Below are 19,863 nucleotides of genomic sequence, written 5' to 3'. Positions count from 1 at the left end.
GCAAACAAATTTCAACATTTGTTTGCAGCTTCTGAAATGTTAAGATCTGAAACTTAAGGAATCTAAAGCTCTGAGAAATTATAGCAGGCGTTTTATAGATTAATTGATTAATTAAAGAAAATAAGCTGTGGATGAATCAATATATAAAATTAAAGCTACAAGGAGCGTTGGTCAGGACCTCGCACTCTGGCCCGTCGGGATCAGATCATTTTGCTTTTTAAAAATGAGGGATATTTCTTACAAGTGTGGTGTGCTTTTATTTTGAAAGTTTGATTGACATGTGTACTGTCAGGTGTGTAGAGACAATAAGTAACTGCAGCTGGACACAGAAAAATACTCATATATTTGAATGGAGAGTGTGAGTGAACCCACACCTTTTTGAACATTTACTGCTTCCACATAGTTTTAGATACAAACTTCATTTGAACTTTAAATGAGTCACGAGACTTTGACCTACAAATCTTGAATTTACAAAATTGTGGCAAAGTCTTATTTTTAAAAGCTAATTTCGGACTTCCTGTTGGAATTTGGTTCAGGGGTGCCAGTGTATGATTTGTAGGTCTTGATGAGACAAATAATTGAATTTTGGTTTGATCTCTCGACGACATTCCTACGGGCCGTGGCAGCCATTTTGTTACATAGGTGGCGCTAGAGAGCACATTTTGGCACTTTAGGGGTTAATTTTTACATTTTATCAAATTTTTTACCAGAACTGATGTGCGTGCCAAATTTGGTGAGTTTTTGAGCATGTTTAGAGGGTCAAATTTAGGGTTTAAGTGGCGTAATAATAAAGAAAGAAAGAAAGAAAGAAAGAAAGAAACAAACAAACAAACACACGAAAAACAATAAGGTCCTCGCCCTTTTGGGCTCGGTCCCTAAAAAACATCAGTTTCAGTACCTGCTGGTTTCAGCTCAGTTCAAGTCTTACTGTGCTTGCCAGGTGTAATGAAAATCTCAGATGTTTTGTGTTTACAGCAGATTAAAATATTTCATCTTAAAATCATATGTATGTAATTGTGTAATGTGGTGATTTGGCCTTTAATCAATAGACAAGAATGTCCCCAGATAAAATGTTTCACGTGTTGACTTCCTGTCTTCCTTCCCTCCTGATCTCAGATCTGTCCAAACACCTGGTGCAGAACTACAGCGACGTAGAGGAGCTGATGGAGGCCGGAAACATCAACCGCACCACCGCCAGCACCGGCATGAACGACGTCAGCAGCCGTTCGCACGCCATCTTCACCATCAACTTCACACAGGTCTGCGGTAACTTACTGGCTTCAGAAGTTTAGTAGATTTCTGCAGAGACGGTTTGTTTTGGTCTGTGGAGGCACCTTGACGTCAACGCTAGAGTATCAAACACTCAAATGTTAAAGCTCGAGCTCCGAACGCTGGAAACGGCGAAAATTAAAATAAAAAAAACCAGGTGAAATATTGCAAAAATTTTCTTATACTTGACTGAGGTGTAACAGTAGCTGTGTGGTTAAAAATCAAATGTAAACAATTGAGTGAATAAATTATGACATCATGAGTCATGTGACTCAAACGTCACTGAAGAGCTGAAAACATCAGATCTGTGTGGAGCGATGATGAGGAGACTGTAACCTTCCTCAAATGAACACATGAAACTAACAGAAATGTCATATTTCCATCATGTTTCCCATCATTTGAGCTTTGACTGTCGCTCTTTTAATGACGTCTTCTCGTTTTTTCCTCTTCTTCTGCGACGGTTTAACGGCACCGACTGGAGAATCAGCGCCACCTGCTGTTTATCTGCTGATATTCACACATCAGCAGTGGATGGAAACACATTAATTCACATTTTCTTTTGCTGATTTTTCTGGAAATTTGGCTAAAATTTGAGGTACATTTGGATGGAAACAAAATAATATTTATAGTCTGAGTGGTGTCATCACATGACAGCATATTGGCAATTTATAAAATGTTCTTCTTGCTAATCAATCCTCTAACAAGAACAACAATATTAACAACTGTAGTGCAGGTTTTAACATTACAGTAAATTCATTTGACAATGGTGAGCTGGCAAAGGAACATGAAATCTCCGCTCTAGGTCAGAAATAGTGAGTAAAAACTGTCATGAACACCACAGAAGAAGAGACAGATAGTCTATTGTAACTCCACTTACAGGAACTATTGTCTCTTCAGTTTTGGCTGAAAATGTTTGATATCTGCCTGAATATTTGTGTAAAATTGGAAATGTTACGACTGTTTCTAAAGATTAGATGAAGGCAAAACACTGGTGGCATCGAAACAACAGCAGTCTTTGTTTTCTTTGTTTTCTTTGTAAGCCGGCACACTGACAGCATCTCGACTTGTATCATCACGGGTTGATGCGTGTGATATGCTGGTGTCGTGTTTCCCGGCATCAACGCAGCACTTTTATCGTATTTACTCCACAGATCGATACATCCCGGCTTCTCCTCGACCACTGTTCCTGTCAGTGCAGGCGGCTGCCACCTGAACGTCCTGCAGTGTTTAGTTGTTGATTTTTACCAGTGAGGAAGTAACGATTCTGTGTTGCTGTAGTTGATGTATCATGAATCCTAATATGAACATAAACAGGATCCACATGAAGAAATTGACAGTACAAAGTAAACATTTAATAAATGATTATATTTACACCCTCTGTCAGGCTAAGTTCGATGCAGAGATGCCCAGTGAGACGGTCAGTAAGATCCACCTGGTCGATCTGGCCGGCAGCGAGCGAGCCGACGCCACCGGAGCGACCGGCGTCCGACTGAAAGAAGGAGGCAACATCAACAAGTCACTGGTCACCCTGGGCAACGTCATCTCCGCTCTAGGTCAGAAACAAACAAACACACATGGATTAACTGTAACGTGAAGGAAACGTGATGAGAAGCTTCAGACTTCTACATTATGTTGTGATGAAATTAAAGATCTCACGTGTCTGAAACCTCCTGGAAACAAAAACTGAAACTCAGGGCCTCTGTGGGGCCCAAGACCTCACTTTGAGAACCAAGGTGGAGAGGCAGCTCATTATTCATACTGTACATGATCCCAAAATGAAGCTAAACGTGAAGCTGTCAGTGGTGCCTGTTATAATATCGGAGTTAAACTGACGTCTTCATATGTTTTGTTTTGTTTGACCAACAGTCCAAAACCCATAGAAATCAGATTAACATCATGTTGGACAAAGAGAAGCTGAAACCCGGACGTTTTTGGAATTTTTGCTAAAAAAAAAAAGGCGATTATTAAAATAGTTGCACATTAATTTTCTGTCGACCAACTAATTGATTAATTGATTGACTGTCTTATTGTTGCAGCTGTAAAATAAATGCGGTTTTAGAGTTTTATTTAACTCAGAACTAAAAATGTGTTCAGGAAAATAATGAACACAATGTTGTAACTCTGTAGGTAAAGCAACCACTTTAAAAGTGACATATTCTGCACATTTCCAGCTCTATATTTATATTCTGGGGCTCTACTGGAATATCTTTGTATGATTTCCAGTTAAAAACTCCTTATTTATCTTCTACTGGTCCTTTATGCAGCCCCTCAGTTCAGCCTCTGTCTGAAACAGGCCGTTTTAGCTCCTGTCTCTTTAAGGCCCCGCCTCCTGATGAGCCCACTCTGTTCTGATTGGTCAGCTTCAGGAAGTTTTGTAAACAAACTATAGTAGCAGGATTTCACTTCTTTTTCTCCTTCTCTACTCACAAATGTCAACTTCTCAAATCCATCCGTACATCATGTTGGTGCTGAATCACATCTGAAACATCCGGAAACACCTTAGCAACCACCTTAGCAACCAAGGCTACAGAACAGACGGCTGTTTACGAGCATGTGCGACGTCAGCTCGTTGGCTGGGTAGAAAAAAATGTTGCAAACGAAGCGTTCGGAGCAGGCTGCAGTTCTGACTTTTAACTTCTACATACGTTAAGCTCAGGTTTCGGAGCTTTGGCCATGTTTAATATCTGACATCATAACAGGATATAAATAACAGAAAATCACAGGAAGCAGAATATGTCTCCTTTAATGTATGTGTAACAGGAAGTAAACTGGTTTTCTACCAGTAAAGAGAAGATAATTTGAGCATCTTTCTGTCGTTAAGTGTTCATGGATCATGTCAGTGGATTTTATAGTTATTGAGTTATTCCGGCTAAATGAAAGATCTATTTCCTGTTTCCAGCTGACATGACGCAGGACGCGGTGAACACCAATCTGAAGAAGAAGTCAGTGTTTGTTCCCTACAGAGACTCAGTGTTAACGTGGCTGCTGAAGGACAGTCTGGGCGGCAACTCCAAGACCATCATGATCGCCAGTGAGCAGCAAAGCAAATATCAAAACATCATTACAGATATTTAAAAAAAAACAAAAAAAACAGCAACATATGTACTGGATGTAATTAATTTATAATCTCTTTTCATCGCAGCCGTTTCCCCCGCTGACGTGAACTACGGCGAGACGCTCAGCACTCTGCGCTACGCCAACCGAGCCAAGAACATCATCAACAAGCCCTACATCAACGAGGACTCCAACGTCAGGCTGATCAGAGAACTGCGGGCTGAGATCGCCAGACTGAAAGCTCTGCTGGTTCAGGGCAACCAGGTAAACAAAACAAACAAAATACACGTATATGGTGAAGTAGAGTTACCCCGGGATTCCACCGGGAGCGTGTCAGAAGCGGAGCGTCTTCACCAGAATCTGTTTCTCTTCCTTCAAATGTTGACTGAACATTATTTAAAGGCGTCCTGGTAGTCTAAAAATTGAAGGACCTAAATAAGAATGTAAACGTTACAACTAGTTGGACTTCCTGTTTCTAAGAAAACTGACTTCAATTAATTTTACTTATTTAATGTAAGTTTAATTATTTTTTATCATATTTTTATTGTGGTTTCCTCTTTTATCTGTAACATAAGATATTGTCCCATAAGGGATTTTTTTTTTCAAGAGCTCAAACATTCATCTGCAGACATACTTACATCCTTACAATCATTCATACATAATAAAACACACAATAACACCAACGAAATTGATTAAAAAAATCCAGTACAACTTATAAAACCAGTAAAATAATATTGCAGTAGTTTTGCACATTGCATGTTCAACGTAAAACCAACAACTTTTGTTTTGCACGTACAACAGAAAACCTGATTTATAAAGTGCATAAAGTTTAACCAACATGGCATTTAACTGCTGCTGTTTAAAATCTTAATGGAAGATGGAACAAAGTCTGAATTTTAAAACTCTAAACAGTCAGTTAGAAGGTAAAACACTCTAAACAAAGACTTCTCAAATATAAAAATAATGCTGTTCTTTCCTCTCTATAACTTCCATACATGTCTGCACTAGACGATTAAACCTAGACTGTAACTGTACTGACGCTGCTGCTACTGTTGAAAGTCACTAAGAAAACAATCCAATGAAAGTGTTTGTTGACTGTTTGTGTTTATTTGTCAGATTGCTCTGCTGGATTCGCCCACCGCTCTGAGTATGGAGGAGAAACTGCACCAGAACGAAGCCCGAGTGAGTCTGATGTTCGATGTTCTCACGTTAATGTTCACACCAGTTTAACCTGTATGGCTGAGAAGAAAACTACAACTCTGTAAATTAAACTAAATGGTTTCCTGGTAATGACTTTGTCTTTACATGCTGGTTTTTATAGACTCAAATCTTATATTCAGCAGTTAAATCAGCCTTTTATCATCTCAAATATTAAGAATTCAAGTTTTTTTTTAGAAGATTTAGAAAAACTCAATCATCCCAGGAGTGTTTTTGCAGGAAAACAGCCAAAGTAGATTTCAGAGTAGACAGACAAATATTTCAGTGAGCTGAAAATAGTGTTTTTATATTTGAAAATGCTGCAGAAGGCTGCAGGTGTTGATTAACAAGTGGAGAGTTTTATGTCTATGTTTCAGTCGTTTCTGATGGTTTCTGTTGATTCGTATTAATTTGTGTTTGCAGGTTCTGGAGCTGACGAAAGAGTGGACCAACAAATGGAACGAGACTCAGAACATCCTCAAGGTGAAAGCACATGTCTTGTTTCATCTTCTGTGTTTATTTCATGATCATCGCTGTTTTGTTCACGATCGATCCTGAGACGACTGAAGAGAAACTAACAACTGCTGTGGAGGTGCTGAGAGTAAAACGCTGCTTGTATTCCGCACTTACACAATGTTTTTATGTGCTAAGAGAGAAGACTAAATGAGAAAACTTTTACTATTTTTGAAGCAAAATGCAGATTAACACCTGACTGATCATTTTCCTTTGAGCACAGCTGCATTTTAAAGTTCTAAAACTTTGTCACTCTGCATAAAATCCTTGTACGGTGAATTAAAAATGCAACCTTGTGCCTGCAGGAGGAGACTCTTGCTCTGAGGAAAGAAGGGATCGGTGTGGTGTTGGACTCTGAGCTGCCTCACCTCATCGGCATCGACGACGACCTCCTCAGCACCGGCATCATCCTTTACCACCTGAAGGTCAGACTTTACTGCATCCTTAAAGAGTCTTTAACCAACTTGATACATGATTTAAACCGGAGAACATCAGTGTTCTCTCTGGATGTAAGAAAGTGATATTTAACCCTTTCATGCGTAGTGGTCAGCTATTCAAAAGTTGTTTTCTTATATATATATGCATGGGGTTTTAATGGTATAGTTGCACATCAGCCAACACAGTGGACTCTGGTGTGTCGTCCCATACGCTGCCATCCAGTGGCCAGCCTTTGTAAGTGCAACACAAATGCTCCACAGCTCAGGAACATATTGCCAGTCCTTCTATTGTAATAGACACCTTGCAGGTAAATAAAACTTTGTAACATCAAGTAACAACTGAGGAGTAATACAACTGTTAAAATTTCCAAGTATTGATTTGATGTTTTCATGCCTAAAGAGGAATAAAAATCCTGACTGAGGTTATCATAATTCATGCATGAAAGGGTTAAACTGATTATATCTGAGCAGGATGAGGTTTCCTGTGTTTTGTGTGTCTTTCTGTTTGCGAATGATTTCTATACTTTTTTCTTCCACCTTCAGGAGGGACGGACATATGTGGGCAGAGAGGACGCGTCCACAGAGCAGGACATCAGTGAGTAAATCTATTTGTCATATGAGGCTGCACGGTGGGAAAAAAAGGTTTGAAACCTTTATAAATCCTTGCCTTCTATCAGAGGGAGGATTTGATTTTCCCCTAACCAATCACAAGAGACCAACGTATCCGCCTGAATCTAACGTCATTTTAAGTCGACACTGACGCGTAGCCATGCCAACGTACTGGTTTTGCCGGGGTAAGAGTGGAGCAAAGTAAAGTAAGAGATAAAACCAACAACGGGCCGGGTTTGATTGGTTTTTTTGTTATTTGATTCTGACACCAAAAACGTTTTTTTGTTTTGAAACAAATAACAGATTTACCGTTTTTTAGTTTTTGAATTACAAATGAATTACGAGTTATCCGATGATACCTGGACCGACCGGCTCCAACTTTACAAACGTTGTTCAAATCCATAAAGCTTCATTTTAAATTCTAGTGGAGATTTGAAAGTTTCCAACAATACCAATGTTGGCAGGATGAATGTGATTATCTCCATTTGATGGAATGGTGCAGCATCTTGGGTTTGAATATTTCAAACAAGAGTTTCAGTGAAAAGCTGAGAATATCTGATACTGTCAGTGTGGAAAATGTAGGAATGTATGAAAATGTAACTGTTAGTGTTATGAGTTCATCTAATGCAGAGTTTTAGTATCAAACAAGGCTCATTTACCAGTCGATTTTATATAAGGAGTCATAAATAAAATACAAACAGCTTAATTGTTTCTGCGGTTTCTGACAAACAGAATCACTTCATGACCTTCAATGTTCTCTTAAATGTAACTTTGATAAACAGCTTTCTTGTAAGAAGTTTTTATCTTCTTTTATACAGGAACTCCATAAATTATGTCAAATATAACATTTAATGTGCAGAATTTGATCTTGTTTTTGGGCGGTTTCCTCCTGCAGTCCTGCACGGTCTGGACCTGGAGAGTGAACACTGTATGTTTGAGAACAAGAACGGGACGGTGACTCTGGTGCCGCTCGGCGGAGCTCAGTGTTCAGTTAACGGCGTTCAGGTGACGGAGCCGTCGCAGCTCAACCAAGGTGAGGAAAGGAAATCTGACACCTCTGACAGCTTGTCATTTGTTTTTTTAGGGCTTTTCCACCACAGGAACCTGGGACTAAATGTAGTTCCCAAACAGAGTCTGGTCCGGGGAGGTTTTGGAACTTTAGGGGCGGGGTTTGCAGACTGACCATCGCTGATTTGTCAAACATAAGGCTATTATATACAGAGATACCACATTATAGCAGTAAAGAAGATCTGTCATTATGCCGACATAATGCCGCCTCCGTGTGTGATTTTTAGATAACAGCTCCTCTGGTTCCATAGTTACTGGAACTCTTTGGTAGGAAAGGGGCCGTCATCTGCATTTTTCCATGTGTGTTGCTCACGTTTGTTGCGTTGCGGTCCAGGTGCTGTTATTCTGCTCGGCAGAACCAACATGTTCCGGTTCAACCATCCGAAGGAGGCGGCCAAGCTGAGAGAGAAACGAAAGGTGAGACTGCAGCCAAACGTCTGTCGTTTACAGGACCTGAAGATCGGACTGAAGCTGCTCTCAGACATCGACACTCATTTTTAAATTGCTGTTTTTGTGTAAAAACATCTTGCGTTCACACTAGTGTTTCCAGGTCGTTTTAGTAGAGACTTCTGCCCAAAGTTAAACACCTAAACAACATAAAACAGCAAAATCTCATCTACTGGGTCCTCTTTTCAGTTGGCAAACAACAAAATTGATTCACACCAACATCTGGTACAGAGTAGGACAATCAGCCCGACTAACTAACTGATTTTATGCTCACAACAATATCTGACAAAATCAACATAAACATAGCTTAATGACAACAACTTTAAGTCTGTTAAACCTCCGTTCAGTCTCCTCTTGCTCTCTGTCATCACTGTCAAACTGCAGTCAAATTCACAATATAGTTGTTCTCATTTACATATTTTTCTGTTTCCGTTGTCAGACAACAGGAGTATAAAATAATGATTTCATTGTGTCTCATAAACACAACATGTTAACCCAGCAGTCTTTCTCAAGCTGCTGCACTGTGGTGACAAAATCGTTATTTTATAATCGCGGCACATCTGACAAAATCAACATAAACACATCAGCTCTGCAGCTATATTGACATTTAAGTCGACAAAATCCTTCTTAACTTTACTGCCGTTCAGCCGCAGACCCTCACTGAGCAACTTGAGTCATTGTTTTGGAAAAGCTCAGTTTTAGTCTGGACAGACGTAGTGTGGACGTCCTCTCAGATGACCTTTTCAGTGTTTTTGTCTCCTCAGAGCGGCCTGCTCTCCTCCTTCAGCCTCTCCATGACCGATCTGTCCAAATCCTGTGAAAACCTCTCCACTGTGATGCTCTACAACCCCGGGTGAGTCGGTAGATACACACAGAGAAACTTACCGCATGTGATGATCAGCTCAGTCCCCTGCAGTGCATCTCCCTCCTGCATCAAAACTCCCTCAAGACTCTACGACTCCTCCTTCGTTTATCAGCTGCTGCTGATCTGATCAGTTAATCTAAGTACTGTAGGTGAGATTTAATAAAGCAGAACAAAATATTTCTCAGTTCAAGGTGATAACAAAGAGCATGAAGAAGACGATACATGGATTCAGCCAGTAAACAGTTGAGAAACTTAAACTTTACTAGTGAATTTCCTGTTTCTCCTGTTTTTATTACACTGAGATAAATCCAGAACAGACCTCATAATACAAACTGCATCTTTTCCTCTTTATAGCAGGAGAAACACTTTTTATTGTTTGTTATTCTGTCCAGTTAGAAGTTTCTCACAGTGGTGGAAAATAGCCAAATACTGTTCTAAACTACAGTTTTGAGGTATTTATACTATTAGAGTATTTCCATTTTTTGTTATTTTATACGTTTATTCCACTACATTTATTTGACAGTTGTAGTAGTAAAACACATGTGACACATTGTTAAAGATTAAACCAGTGGTTCTCAACCTTTCTGGCCTTTGACTCCTTACAAAAACCAGTGTGTAGTCGTGTCTCTTTATCATGTTTCAGGTGTCTGAGTTGTCCTCAGATCCACCAAAGAGACGTTTACCGTCTAAACTTCTCACACGGTTTCAAATAAATAACAGTTTGAGGCCCAAAGAGGTAAAAAAGAGGTCTTTCCTCTCCCATTAATCATCTCACGACCCCTCAGATTTATCCGCTGACCCTTTGGAGGGGCCCGACCCCTAGGTTGGGAACCACTTTTACTAAACTAGCTAACTGTAACTGCGAAAATATATTAATTAAAATCAAATCTAGTGTTTTTTTTCATATCTTAACAATGTAAGCAGATTTATCGACTGTGGTGTTGTTTTGAACTCGTTCTTCTTCTTCTACTGTTGTTTATGCCGAACGCTGTCTGTAAACAGCAGTGCGGTTTTTGTTCGAATATCAAGCACGTAGTTTCCAGTCATCTGTACACAGTTTGTGGTTCAAACCTGCTGGAATTAACTGTCCACCCTGTCCTGTTGACAGTCTCTTCACTGAGAAGGGCCCCGTCTTCCTCAGGTAGACTCAGCTGTCCACTTCCTGTCTTAACTGTCTTGTTTTTGACACAAAAAGACGTGTGTTGACCCGTCCAGTCTCTCAACCTGAACCCTCATTGTCTGTTTTTTGTTATTATTATTATTATTATTATTATTTTGCACGTCATCTTGCTGCTTCTGTCTCCGTTTGACGTCTGAGAGTAGAAAGCTTGTCATTGCTTCTTTTTTTTTTTTTTTTTGTCACGTCGCCTGTCATTTCATTTGAAACCTGTCATTTCAACCTGTGTCTGACTGCTGCTTTCACTTATTAACTAGTCATAGTGTTGAATCCTTGTGTGTGTGTGTGTGTGTGTGTGTGTGTGTGTGTGTGTGTGTGTGTGTGTGTGTGTGTGTGTGTGTTCTTTTTCTAATGAGACTAAAGGATGTTTTTGACTTTCCAGGTTGGAGTTTGAGAGACAGCAGAGAGAAGAGCTGGAGAAACTGGAGATGAAAAGGTGCAGAAGTCGATATCTTCTCTTAATTCCACACTTATAGTTAGGAATTAATAAAATGGTATCGTGTCAGAATCTGAATCTGTTAATTAAATTTGATTTGTTTCTAATCTAGTTAGGTTTGACAACACTTTTTAAGTGACTAAAGTTAGAAATAACTACAAAGACGCACACTTAATATTCAGATGATGAGAAGGCAGAAACTGGTTTTTGTGACAGTCTAATTAATATTCACAACCTGAAAACCAGATATTAAAAGTTTGACTGAATATGTATCTGACACATTGAAATCAGGAGACTGTTCCTCTGAGAAATGCTGTTCAAACCAAGATAATTATAAAAAACAGAAACATCTATGAACAAAACTTTCAATTGTTCCCATAAACATTTTTTTATTTGGGAACAAATATGAGTAAACTCTCCTCATTTAACCCTCTTGAGCTTAAATTGCCTAATTAAGTATGTTTTAACCCACGTGTGTGTGTGTGTGTGTGTGTGTGTGTGTGTGTGTGTGTGTGTGTGTGTGTGTGTGTGTTGCTGAAGGAGGCTGATCAAGGAGATGGAGGCGAAGCAGCAGATTGAGAAGGCGGAGCTGGAGCGCCTCCAGCAGGAGGTGGAGAGCCAGAGGAAGGAGTCTGAGGAGGTGCATCAGCGGATCATGCGCCAGGAGGAAAGCCTCCGTCGCCGCAGCCAAGACATCGAGAGCCGCCTGCGCGACTTCCTGGCCGAGAAGGAGCGCTTTGAGGAGGAGAGACGCTCTGACATCCAGGGGATGGACCTCCCGCAGCAGAAACAGCAGGAGGAGGGCGAAGCAGAGGAGGAACAGGACGAGGAGCTGAGGCGGCAGCAGGAGGCTGCGGAGCAGACGGAGATCTACCGCGAGCTGGAGAAGCTGAAGAAGGAGCGTGAGGAGCAGAAGGTGCGTCTGGAGACAGAGCGGCGGCGGCTGGAGGAGCAGGAGCGGGAACAGCTGAGCCTGGTGGGGAGGCTGGAGGAGCAGCTGAGGGAGAAACATGAGGCGGCCACCACCTTGCTAACCCGGGAGGACACCCGCCGCCTAGAGGAGGAGCGCCGAGCGCTGGCCGAGATCAGAGAGGCGCTCCTGCGTGCCAAAGAGGCTGGACAGCGGCCGGATGTGGAGGGAGCCGGCGAGGAAGCGAAATCCGCCCAGACCCGCTACACGGACTTTAAGGCCGCTCAGGTGAAGGAGCTGGGCCAACTGGAGGAGGGGCTCCAACAGCAGAGGGAGCGCCTGGAGAAGGAGGTAGCTGCCGAGCGAGCTACTCTGCTGCTCCTCGGCCATGGCCTCAAAGAGCACCAACAGCAGCTGAAAGAGACGCAGGAGAAGGGGGCGCAGGACGCTACAACGGTCTGCCAGGAGGAGCAGCTGGTCAAACAGGCGGAGCACAGACTGCAGTTTAAGGAGCGGCAGCTGGCCAGCCTGGCTGACGGCCTCCTCCCAGCGCTGGCCGAGGAGAAGCAGAGAGCCGTGGAGATGCTGGAGCGCAGCGGCGGAGGCAGCAACGGGAACTGCGACAGTCCGCCGGGACTGGACAACACTCTGTACCAGGTGGAGAAGGAGCTGGAGGACAAAGAGGAGAAGCTGAACCTCCACTGGCACAGCGCTCAGCAGCTCCAACAGCTCCAGGAGACCTACGAGTTCACGGCCAATGTGGCCCGGCAGGAGGAGAAGGTGAGGAGGAAGGAGAAGGAGATCCTGGAGTCGAAGGAGAAGCAGCAGAGGGAGGCGATGGAGCAGGCGGTGGCCCGGCTGGAGAGGAGGCACTCGGCCCTGAGGCGCAGCGTCTCCCTGGAGCCCGACACCGAGGAGCAGAGACACAAGACCTCGGTCCTCAGGAACCAGAGGACGGGCGCCGACCTGGACCAGCAGAGGTCAGCATGAGTTTTTTAAGATCTCGTTAACAGAAATCCTTATTTGAATGAAACCATATATCTGTATCTTTGTGCACTTTTTGTCGTAGGGCCGTGGCAACAATAAAGCTCCTAATCTTGTGTTTTTTTTTTTCATCTCCAGAGTGGAACGAGAGATCCAGAAGTTAAGGCAAAGGATCAATGAAGGGGAAGAAAACTCCAGGACTCACTCCAACAGCAACGACGACAAGACGGGTCACAGCTCACCGGTCAGCCACATCCAGAGTCTGAACACGCTGCTGCCGCTGTCAGACGACAGGTACAACACCTGACCTTGACCTTTACTGCTGCTACCAGTTTCCCACCAATATTAACTCTAACTTAAGCAGTTTCAGAGGGTTCTTTTCATCAACCTTTTTAGTCTTAGTCAGCTCATTATTTTGTGTCTTTGGTGTTTGTAACAGGATAAATGCATACATTGAAGAGGAAGTGCAGCGAAGGTTACGCAAGCTGAATCTTCTCAACGGCAGCAGCAACATGGATCTGTCTCTGTCCTGTGAATCTCTTAGGGTAAGTCTAGTCTGCACACTTCAAACAAACCTCATTAATGTCCTGCTCATTTATTTGATTTAACATCCAAACCGGCTGTGTTTACTGACCTTTATTGACTCAGTACAGCCAGGCTCCTCTGACTCTTGATGATGTGGAGTTGTGGTGCTCAGCAGGTTCTAACACAGTAATTGTTGAGTCATAAGTATTGATCAATAAACCTGTCAACCTCTGGGAGATGTCTTTTGAAATACTTGCGTAAAAGCCAGGGCTGTGTTGCACCAGCTGTTCATATATTAATCAGTCAGTTTGTGCATAAAGTCCTTCCTAAGTTCTTAGTAACTACTAGCTAGTTGATCTCAAAAATTGGCTTCTACAATTAAATCTTAAGTTTACTAGCTAAGACATTTCTTAAGTAATGTGTAAATCGGTTGCTAGAAAACATCTGTAACGCTGTCCAATAAGAAACAACTACCTATGTAAACAGGAAGTGACTGTAGCATCATGAGCTATAACATAACTTCCAAAAATGTCAGTTTTAGGATCCACAGGATAAAACAAACTTAACTGCCAATCCTTTGTGAGTGTAGGTTTGACTTTGTTTTATTTCATTTTGCATACCTGGAGAAATATGTGTATATCTGTATGGTAGTATTCACGCAGTTTAAAGTGAGAGGGAAATATCTCATTATGCTAAGCTAACCAATGCTATTTGGTCATTTAGTTGAACATTATTGGCATAACGTTTTGTAATTTGAGGTTTTTTTTCTGTGAAATGTAAAGTGTCAGAGGTAATATGGAATATTGTCAACATATCTATCCTTTACTGTTCAATCTAAATGTGTCAGATATTAGCATGCTAACATTAGCTTTGTCAGTTGGTTCATTCAGCTAGCTAACACGACAGTTCCACCTGCCGGTAAGTAGCTGTAAATTTTATATATAAACAACTCATCTTTACATAAGAACTAGTTTGTGTGGTGCACCCGCTTTTAATTTAGTGATGCATAAATCTGCACTTGGTAAACACTGACGTTATAACGAGGATAAATTAGAACTTCAGAACAGCTGCTGCAACTGGCTCCAGGTCTCAAAAAAATAATCAAGACTGCAATCTGTCCAAACTGAGGCCTGGTTCTCTCGAGTTAAATGAAGAACATTGCTCATATTTGACAATTTATGGAAACAGGTTTTTTCAGAGTGAATAAATGAATCCACCAGGTCCAGTAACAGATTGTGAGTAAATACATCCCTCTCTGTGTAGAACTGATATTTAGCTCTTTAACCCTGCAGGAGGAGGAGGAAGTTAGCGACTGTAGCTCTGTTAGATTAACAGATGAGGTAAGACCAGGATCCACATGCTCTGTATGTCACAATGAGACTTTCCCTGCCCTCTAATCTGCATGATTCTCCCAGTTCTGGTTATGGAGCAACACAATCAATCACACTTTTCCTGATCAGTTTGGCTAGTAATTCTTTTAATTGGGTTTTTATGCACCTGGTTTTCCTTATTTGTCCCGATTTTGTCTTATTTGTCGCTTTTTTTCCCCTGCCATCATGAAGTATAATTTACAACTTTTGATTATTAATAAAAATATCTGCTTGTTATTTTACAGATTAAGAATATTTGGTTTAAATTAAAAAACTGAGATCACCCACTGATGTTTAGTTTTACTGTTTTCAGGATGATGAAAAGCTGCAAAACATTAATCCAAGGAGGTTTAAATATGAGGTAAGACCAGGATCTTGTTTTGGGATTATTACAATTAAATGATCATTCATTAAAGATCTGTAACCCTGCTACAAATTTAGAATGGAAGTGGATTATTGTAAAAATGTGCCTATTACTCATGTGCATGGTTAAAAAATAACATCAGAAAAATCAAAACATGATTCCTCATAATTCCAGAAATGAAATGTGTTTTCAAGGAAATGGTGAATGGGTTTTCCTTCCTTTTTTTCTTCAGAGTTGCCAAACACTGGAATGTACTGATTTTGTTTAATAATTTGACAAACAATCACCAAAATCAGTCACTCCAGTTTTATTTGGGCAGAAAGGGCAAATTTAAAAGTTCTGCAAGTCTTAAAAGTTATGCAACTCTGGATGTTACAGTCAGGTGTAATCTTGCATTTTGCATTTTGGAAAGAAGCAAGGAAAGGATGCTCATTCTCTTCCATAGGATGATAGCAAACTGATGCATGGAACGAGATGAAAAAAAAAAAACTTAAAATGATCAAAAATGTAATATTTCAACTCACAGTCCTGCATTTCAAACAACATGGAATCAAACATGGGTAAAATACTATTTGCAGATACTTTTTTCTTTTTTCTAATAAGGTGCAAGATGGGTGGAGTTTGGGACAGAACCAAAATAAGGAGTTCTGTAAACGCCATCCATCTTGTCACCAAGATTATCATGAGAATAGTTTGCAAATGCTATTTTTTCCATGGTTGATTGGATTTAAATGTTTTTATAAAGAAGTTGTGAGTAGTTTTGCACCTAATTTGCATGTGAAACCTCTTCACACTGTTTAATTTTTAATCACTTACATCTCACCTGGGCACCTGGTGATGGAAGAAATGTAATTCTCATTGGGGTGGATTAAGGACTTCAGTATAATTCAAAGAGCCTTCGCGTCCTTCTTGATGATGTAGTCATAGACTCCCCCCTTGTGCACACAGAGAGCCTGCGGGTTGTGGCCTAGCTTCCTGCATGCCCCGGAGTTTGAGGCAAACTCTTCTTCTAACGTCCAGGAAAACACGTCAGAAGAACCAGAGAAATACCTCTTAAAGATTCATGAAGGAGAAAAAGTGGTATCCACAGCTGAAGTCTCGACTGAAAAAGAGGAAGTGCTTTACAAAGAAGGTGACAGAAATAATTGGTGGCGAAAAGAAGTGAATGCGCATCCGGGAGTAGTGGGCCAAGCTGTTTCTGAAGTTGATCATTGTGACATTGGACTCAAAGAGTGTGGGTCCGCCTTTTCAAAAAGCAACAATTTTGATGAAAACGAGAATATCACTGACGAAAGAAGAAACAATTCTGCCTGGTGTGTTCCTGATGATAAAAAGGTTGAAAATAAAGGGAAAGAGTTGTTTGTGAGTGGATCCTCTTATTCTTGCTCCAAGGAAAAGGTCCAACACCAAAAATGTGACCCTGGGATAGTGGCGGAGGCAGAGCTTTCCCGTGATGAAACAACAAAGATCTCTGTCAAAAGTCACATCAATTTTAAACTGAAGTCAAATGAATCAGTAAATGGTCAGCTTAAACAAGAGACAGGAGCTGATAAAGTTGAAGCCAACAGGAGCAATGTTTTTGGGTACTTTGCTGGAAAGCTTTCTGAAGCTTACAAAGATGCGGGTAGAAGGCTACAGGACACACGGGACATCATTCAAAATGTTCGAGTGGATGAAATGAAGGTTGTTCTGTCTCAGTATGTGACTATGATGTCCAAAGAGCTGCCACTGTTTCATAGAATGCAGCTTAAACCAGAGCCAGAACCCTGCGTCGTTGCAGAAAACAAAGTCAGCTTGGTGAATTTGGTGAAGGATTGCACCCCTAGTCCTCCTCAGAATTGCGACATGTCTGTGATCCCAGGCGTCACCAGATGGCCCGAGGGTTCTGTGTCCTCTCTTAAACACACAAGCCCTGAGGTGTTTCATCAAAGGCTGGTACAGCTGCCACCAGCTTTGTCTCAGCTACAGTCATTTTCATCACAGAAGATGCTAGAAAAGTTGGAATCTCTGGATCCTCAAACGCAAGTTGGAAAACTACTTAGTATCTTCTGGCTAAAAACTGCTAACATTAAGCAACCCATCCCAAAACCTGGGTGCTTGCTTTTGTCAGAAAAGGAGATAACAGTAGTCTCAGCTGGAACAGATTCTGAGGACACCTTAGCTATTTTTCACCGTTTTAATCTCCCTGAGATCATGAAGGTGCAGATTAGCTTGGCAGGGCAGCACGTCCGCCTAATTGGCTGCACTGAAGACACCGTCTTGGCAGTCTTCACCCACAGCAAAGAGCTTACCCAGGAGCTCTGCAAGGCTTTACTGAAGGCTCTCGCTCCTGAAAAGTTCTCTGAAGGGACTGAAGGGCACCCATTGCTCAGTGATGACCTCATGGTCCTCTCTCTTGATTGGACAGCCAGAGTTCCTGACATCATCCTGGACAACGGCCTTCACATCACCTCCAGATTCAAGCGAGTCCTTGCAGACCTGCTTTACATTGTCCATGGGAACATGGATGGTCCTAACAAACCTTCCCTGGCTGGTATCTGTCCCCTCCTTTACACCAGTGTCAAGGTCAAGAACTCCACCCGTGTACATCAGGACACCATCTTCCAGTTCCTCCTGACAGACACTCATGTAGCTCTTCTTCGGGAGGATGCTGTTTTTCACCCAGTGCCACGGGGCTCCAGCCTGGTCCCAGTCCAGCCCCAGTTTCAGGGACTCGAACTGCGCAAGCGTTCAGACATCAGATGCCTGCTAGTGAGGCAGATCGACAACTGCCTGGTGGTGGATATTGTTTTTACGACTCTCAAGCCACAAACTCAAAAAGAAAAGGTGGAGTCCAGCCCAGTGCCACCCGCCTCTGATCACAGTGATCAGTGCGATTCCTGGAAGTTGTGTTTCAGTTGTACCTCAGAAGCTGTGATCGTGATTCATCATCTCTCTACCTGAGTTTAACACCTAGAGGCGAAATCACCTGAATTCATTAACAGTCTAATGATACTTACCAGCTTCCTAAAGTGTTTCACTGTTGTCTTCTTCAAAATACATTATCAGGGAGACACCTTATTTATTTTAAGGATGTGTTAAATAAGCTAATATCACCATTTGACAGAAAAAAGAGCTCCAAGATATTGTCTGAAAAGGTGATTAATCATCGTACCAAAGAAAAAGAGACTTAAAAGAAAAAGGTCTGAAAATATTTTTAAACATTTTTTAAACTTTTCAATCTGTTATTCAAATTTAAATGTTTGATTTAGTCAGTTTGCTATAAAATCCTAAAGATTGTCTTTTGAGATGAGGAAGCACTGGCCATGTTGTCATATGTTAACTATAATCTCTTGTAATTTCTCTGATTTATATGTTTTCATAATTAATGGAAGAAATGCTAAATGAATGTATTTGTGAAAGTTACACATCTTTTTCCATTTACCATTTTAGTCATGTTGACAATTCTTGTTTATTCTCGTTTGAATTTTGATCTTATATATTGAGAACAGTGAGAATGTGTCACTTAATTGCACAGATCATAATTTTGCAGTCACACTTTAATAAAAACTACTGTCATTTGATAACTTAAAGAAAATGGGAAGACTTGTCATGATGTGGAACGATTACACATGAAATATGTTTAGTGTGTACTTGAAGACGTCATATTTAATGTGCCTTATAATTTTATACAGTGAGAAACTGTTAATAAACAGAATAATAAAGAATGAAGTTTGTATTTTATTGTCTCATTTTATTTGTTAATCATAGTAAATAATTCTCAATTTCTGCAGAAATCAAGTTCAGAAATTGATTGATGACAATTATTATAATTTCTTGTCAACACTTTACTCTCCACCTCTTTTTCTTGTCTTTTCCTGTCTCTTTTTCCTTTCTCCTGATGGCTTCCTCTGTAGCACTTGGTGTCTCGTCCTCTTGGGACGAGCTCTGACAGCCTCCAGGAGCCCGTTAAAATTAGCATTCCCCGCTACGTTCTCCGCGGGCAGGGGAAGGACGAGCACTTCGAGTTCGAGGTGAAGGTGAGTTTTTCTGAGCACTAAACTAAGAAGAGTTCTTGAGGTACTTAAAAGTAATTTCTTCTGTGGAGTCAAGCTACAATGAAAAAAGACCTTTACATCCCTTCTCTATCAGATCACTGTGGTGGACGAAACATGGACAGTGTTCAGACGTTACAGCCGCTTCCGGGAAATGCATAAAAGCCTCAAATTGAAATATCCAGAGGTGAGACATTTTGATCCAAGAGTAAAGTCCATCTGAACTTAAAGTGCATTTTTTGTCTGCTGCAGCAACATTTCTGCTCTGTAAATCACTTGTCCTGTGTTCCCCTTTGAGAAAAAGTCAGAAACCAAAATGGAGAAAATTATATTTTAATTTCTTTGATTTCATGATTGTGCCCTCTAGTTTTACATTATTTCAAGGAAATATTGTTCCGTCATCTGTCTACATAGCTGGAGTTCTTATTTCCAAACCGCACATCAAATCTTGCATAAAGTGATAATGTGGCGTTCAATCACATTCAGAGCAGATGGTCACACTGAGCCTGATAGCCTCCTGCTACACAACACAATAGCCACAGTCTCTGAACAACAACCCACATTAGCTTTCCTTCTAAAGTCTCCTTCTTATCTAACTTAACAA

General features: G+C 41.1%; 1 protein-coding gene across 7 annotated transcripts in view; it reads left to right on the top strand.

The window, feature by feature from the left end:
• kif16ba (kinesin family member 16Ba) overlaps positions 1-19,863 on the top strand; it is a 33,036-nt gene that overhangs the window by 11,644 nt on the left and 1,529 nt on the right. The window contains exons 7-26 of one of the 7 annotated variants that reach the window (XM_042432396.1): positions 1,117-1,259; positions 2,654-2,822; positions 4,169-4,300; positions 4,412-4,587; positions 5,440-5,505; positions 5,944-6,003; positions 6,339-6,458; positions 7,014-7,065; positions 7,975-8,112; positions 8,482-8,564; positions 9,359-9,447; positions 10,568-10,600; positions 11,019-11,072; positions 11,613-12,962; positions 13,105-13,260; positions 13,406-13,511; positions 14,784-14,831; positions 15,175-15,222; positions 19,122-19,244; positions 19,357-19,446. In XM_042432396.1, coding sequence (XP_042288330.1) covers positions 1,117-1,259; positions 2,654-2,822; positions 4,169-4,300; positions 4,412-4,587; positions 5,440-5,505; positions 5,944-6,003; positions 6,339-6,458; positions 7,014-7,065; positions 7,975-8,112; positions 8,482-8,564; positions 9,359-9,447; positions 10,568-10,600; positions 11,019-11,072; positions 11,613-12,962; positions 13,105-13,260; positions 13,406-13,511; positions 14,784-14,831; positions 15,175-15,222; positions 19,122-19,244; positions 19,357-19,446 — 3,236 coding nt within the window. Of the gene's footprint in view, positions 1-1,116; positions 1,260-2,653; positions 2,823-4,168; positions 4,301-4,411; positions 4,588-5,439; positions 5,506-5,943; positions 6,004-6,338; positions 6,459-7,013; positions 7,066-7,974; positions 8,113-8,481; positions 8,565-9,358; positions 9,448-10,567; positions 10,601-11,018; positions 11,073-11,612; positions 12,963-13,104; positions 13,261-13,405; positions 13,512-14,783; positions 14,832-15,174; positions 15,223-16,173; positions 18,933-19,121; positions 19,245-19,356; positions 19,447-19,863 lie in introns of those variants that run through there. The other 6 variants (XM_042432397.1, XM_042432392.1, XM_042432407.1 and 3 more) reach the window with 6 other exon arrangements.

The sequence above is a fragment of the Thunnus maccoyii genome, chromosome 2, assembly GCF_910596095.1.
Source record: "Thunnus maccoyii chromosome 2, fThuMac1.1, whole genome shotgun sequence".
Classification (NCBI taxonomy): domain Eukaryota; kingdom Metazoa; phylum Chordata; class Actinopteri; order Scombriformes; family Scombridae; genus Thunnus; species Thunnus maccoyii.
This window is presented reverse-complemented; position numbering and strand designations above follow the sequence as displayed.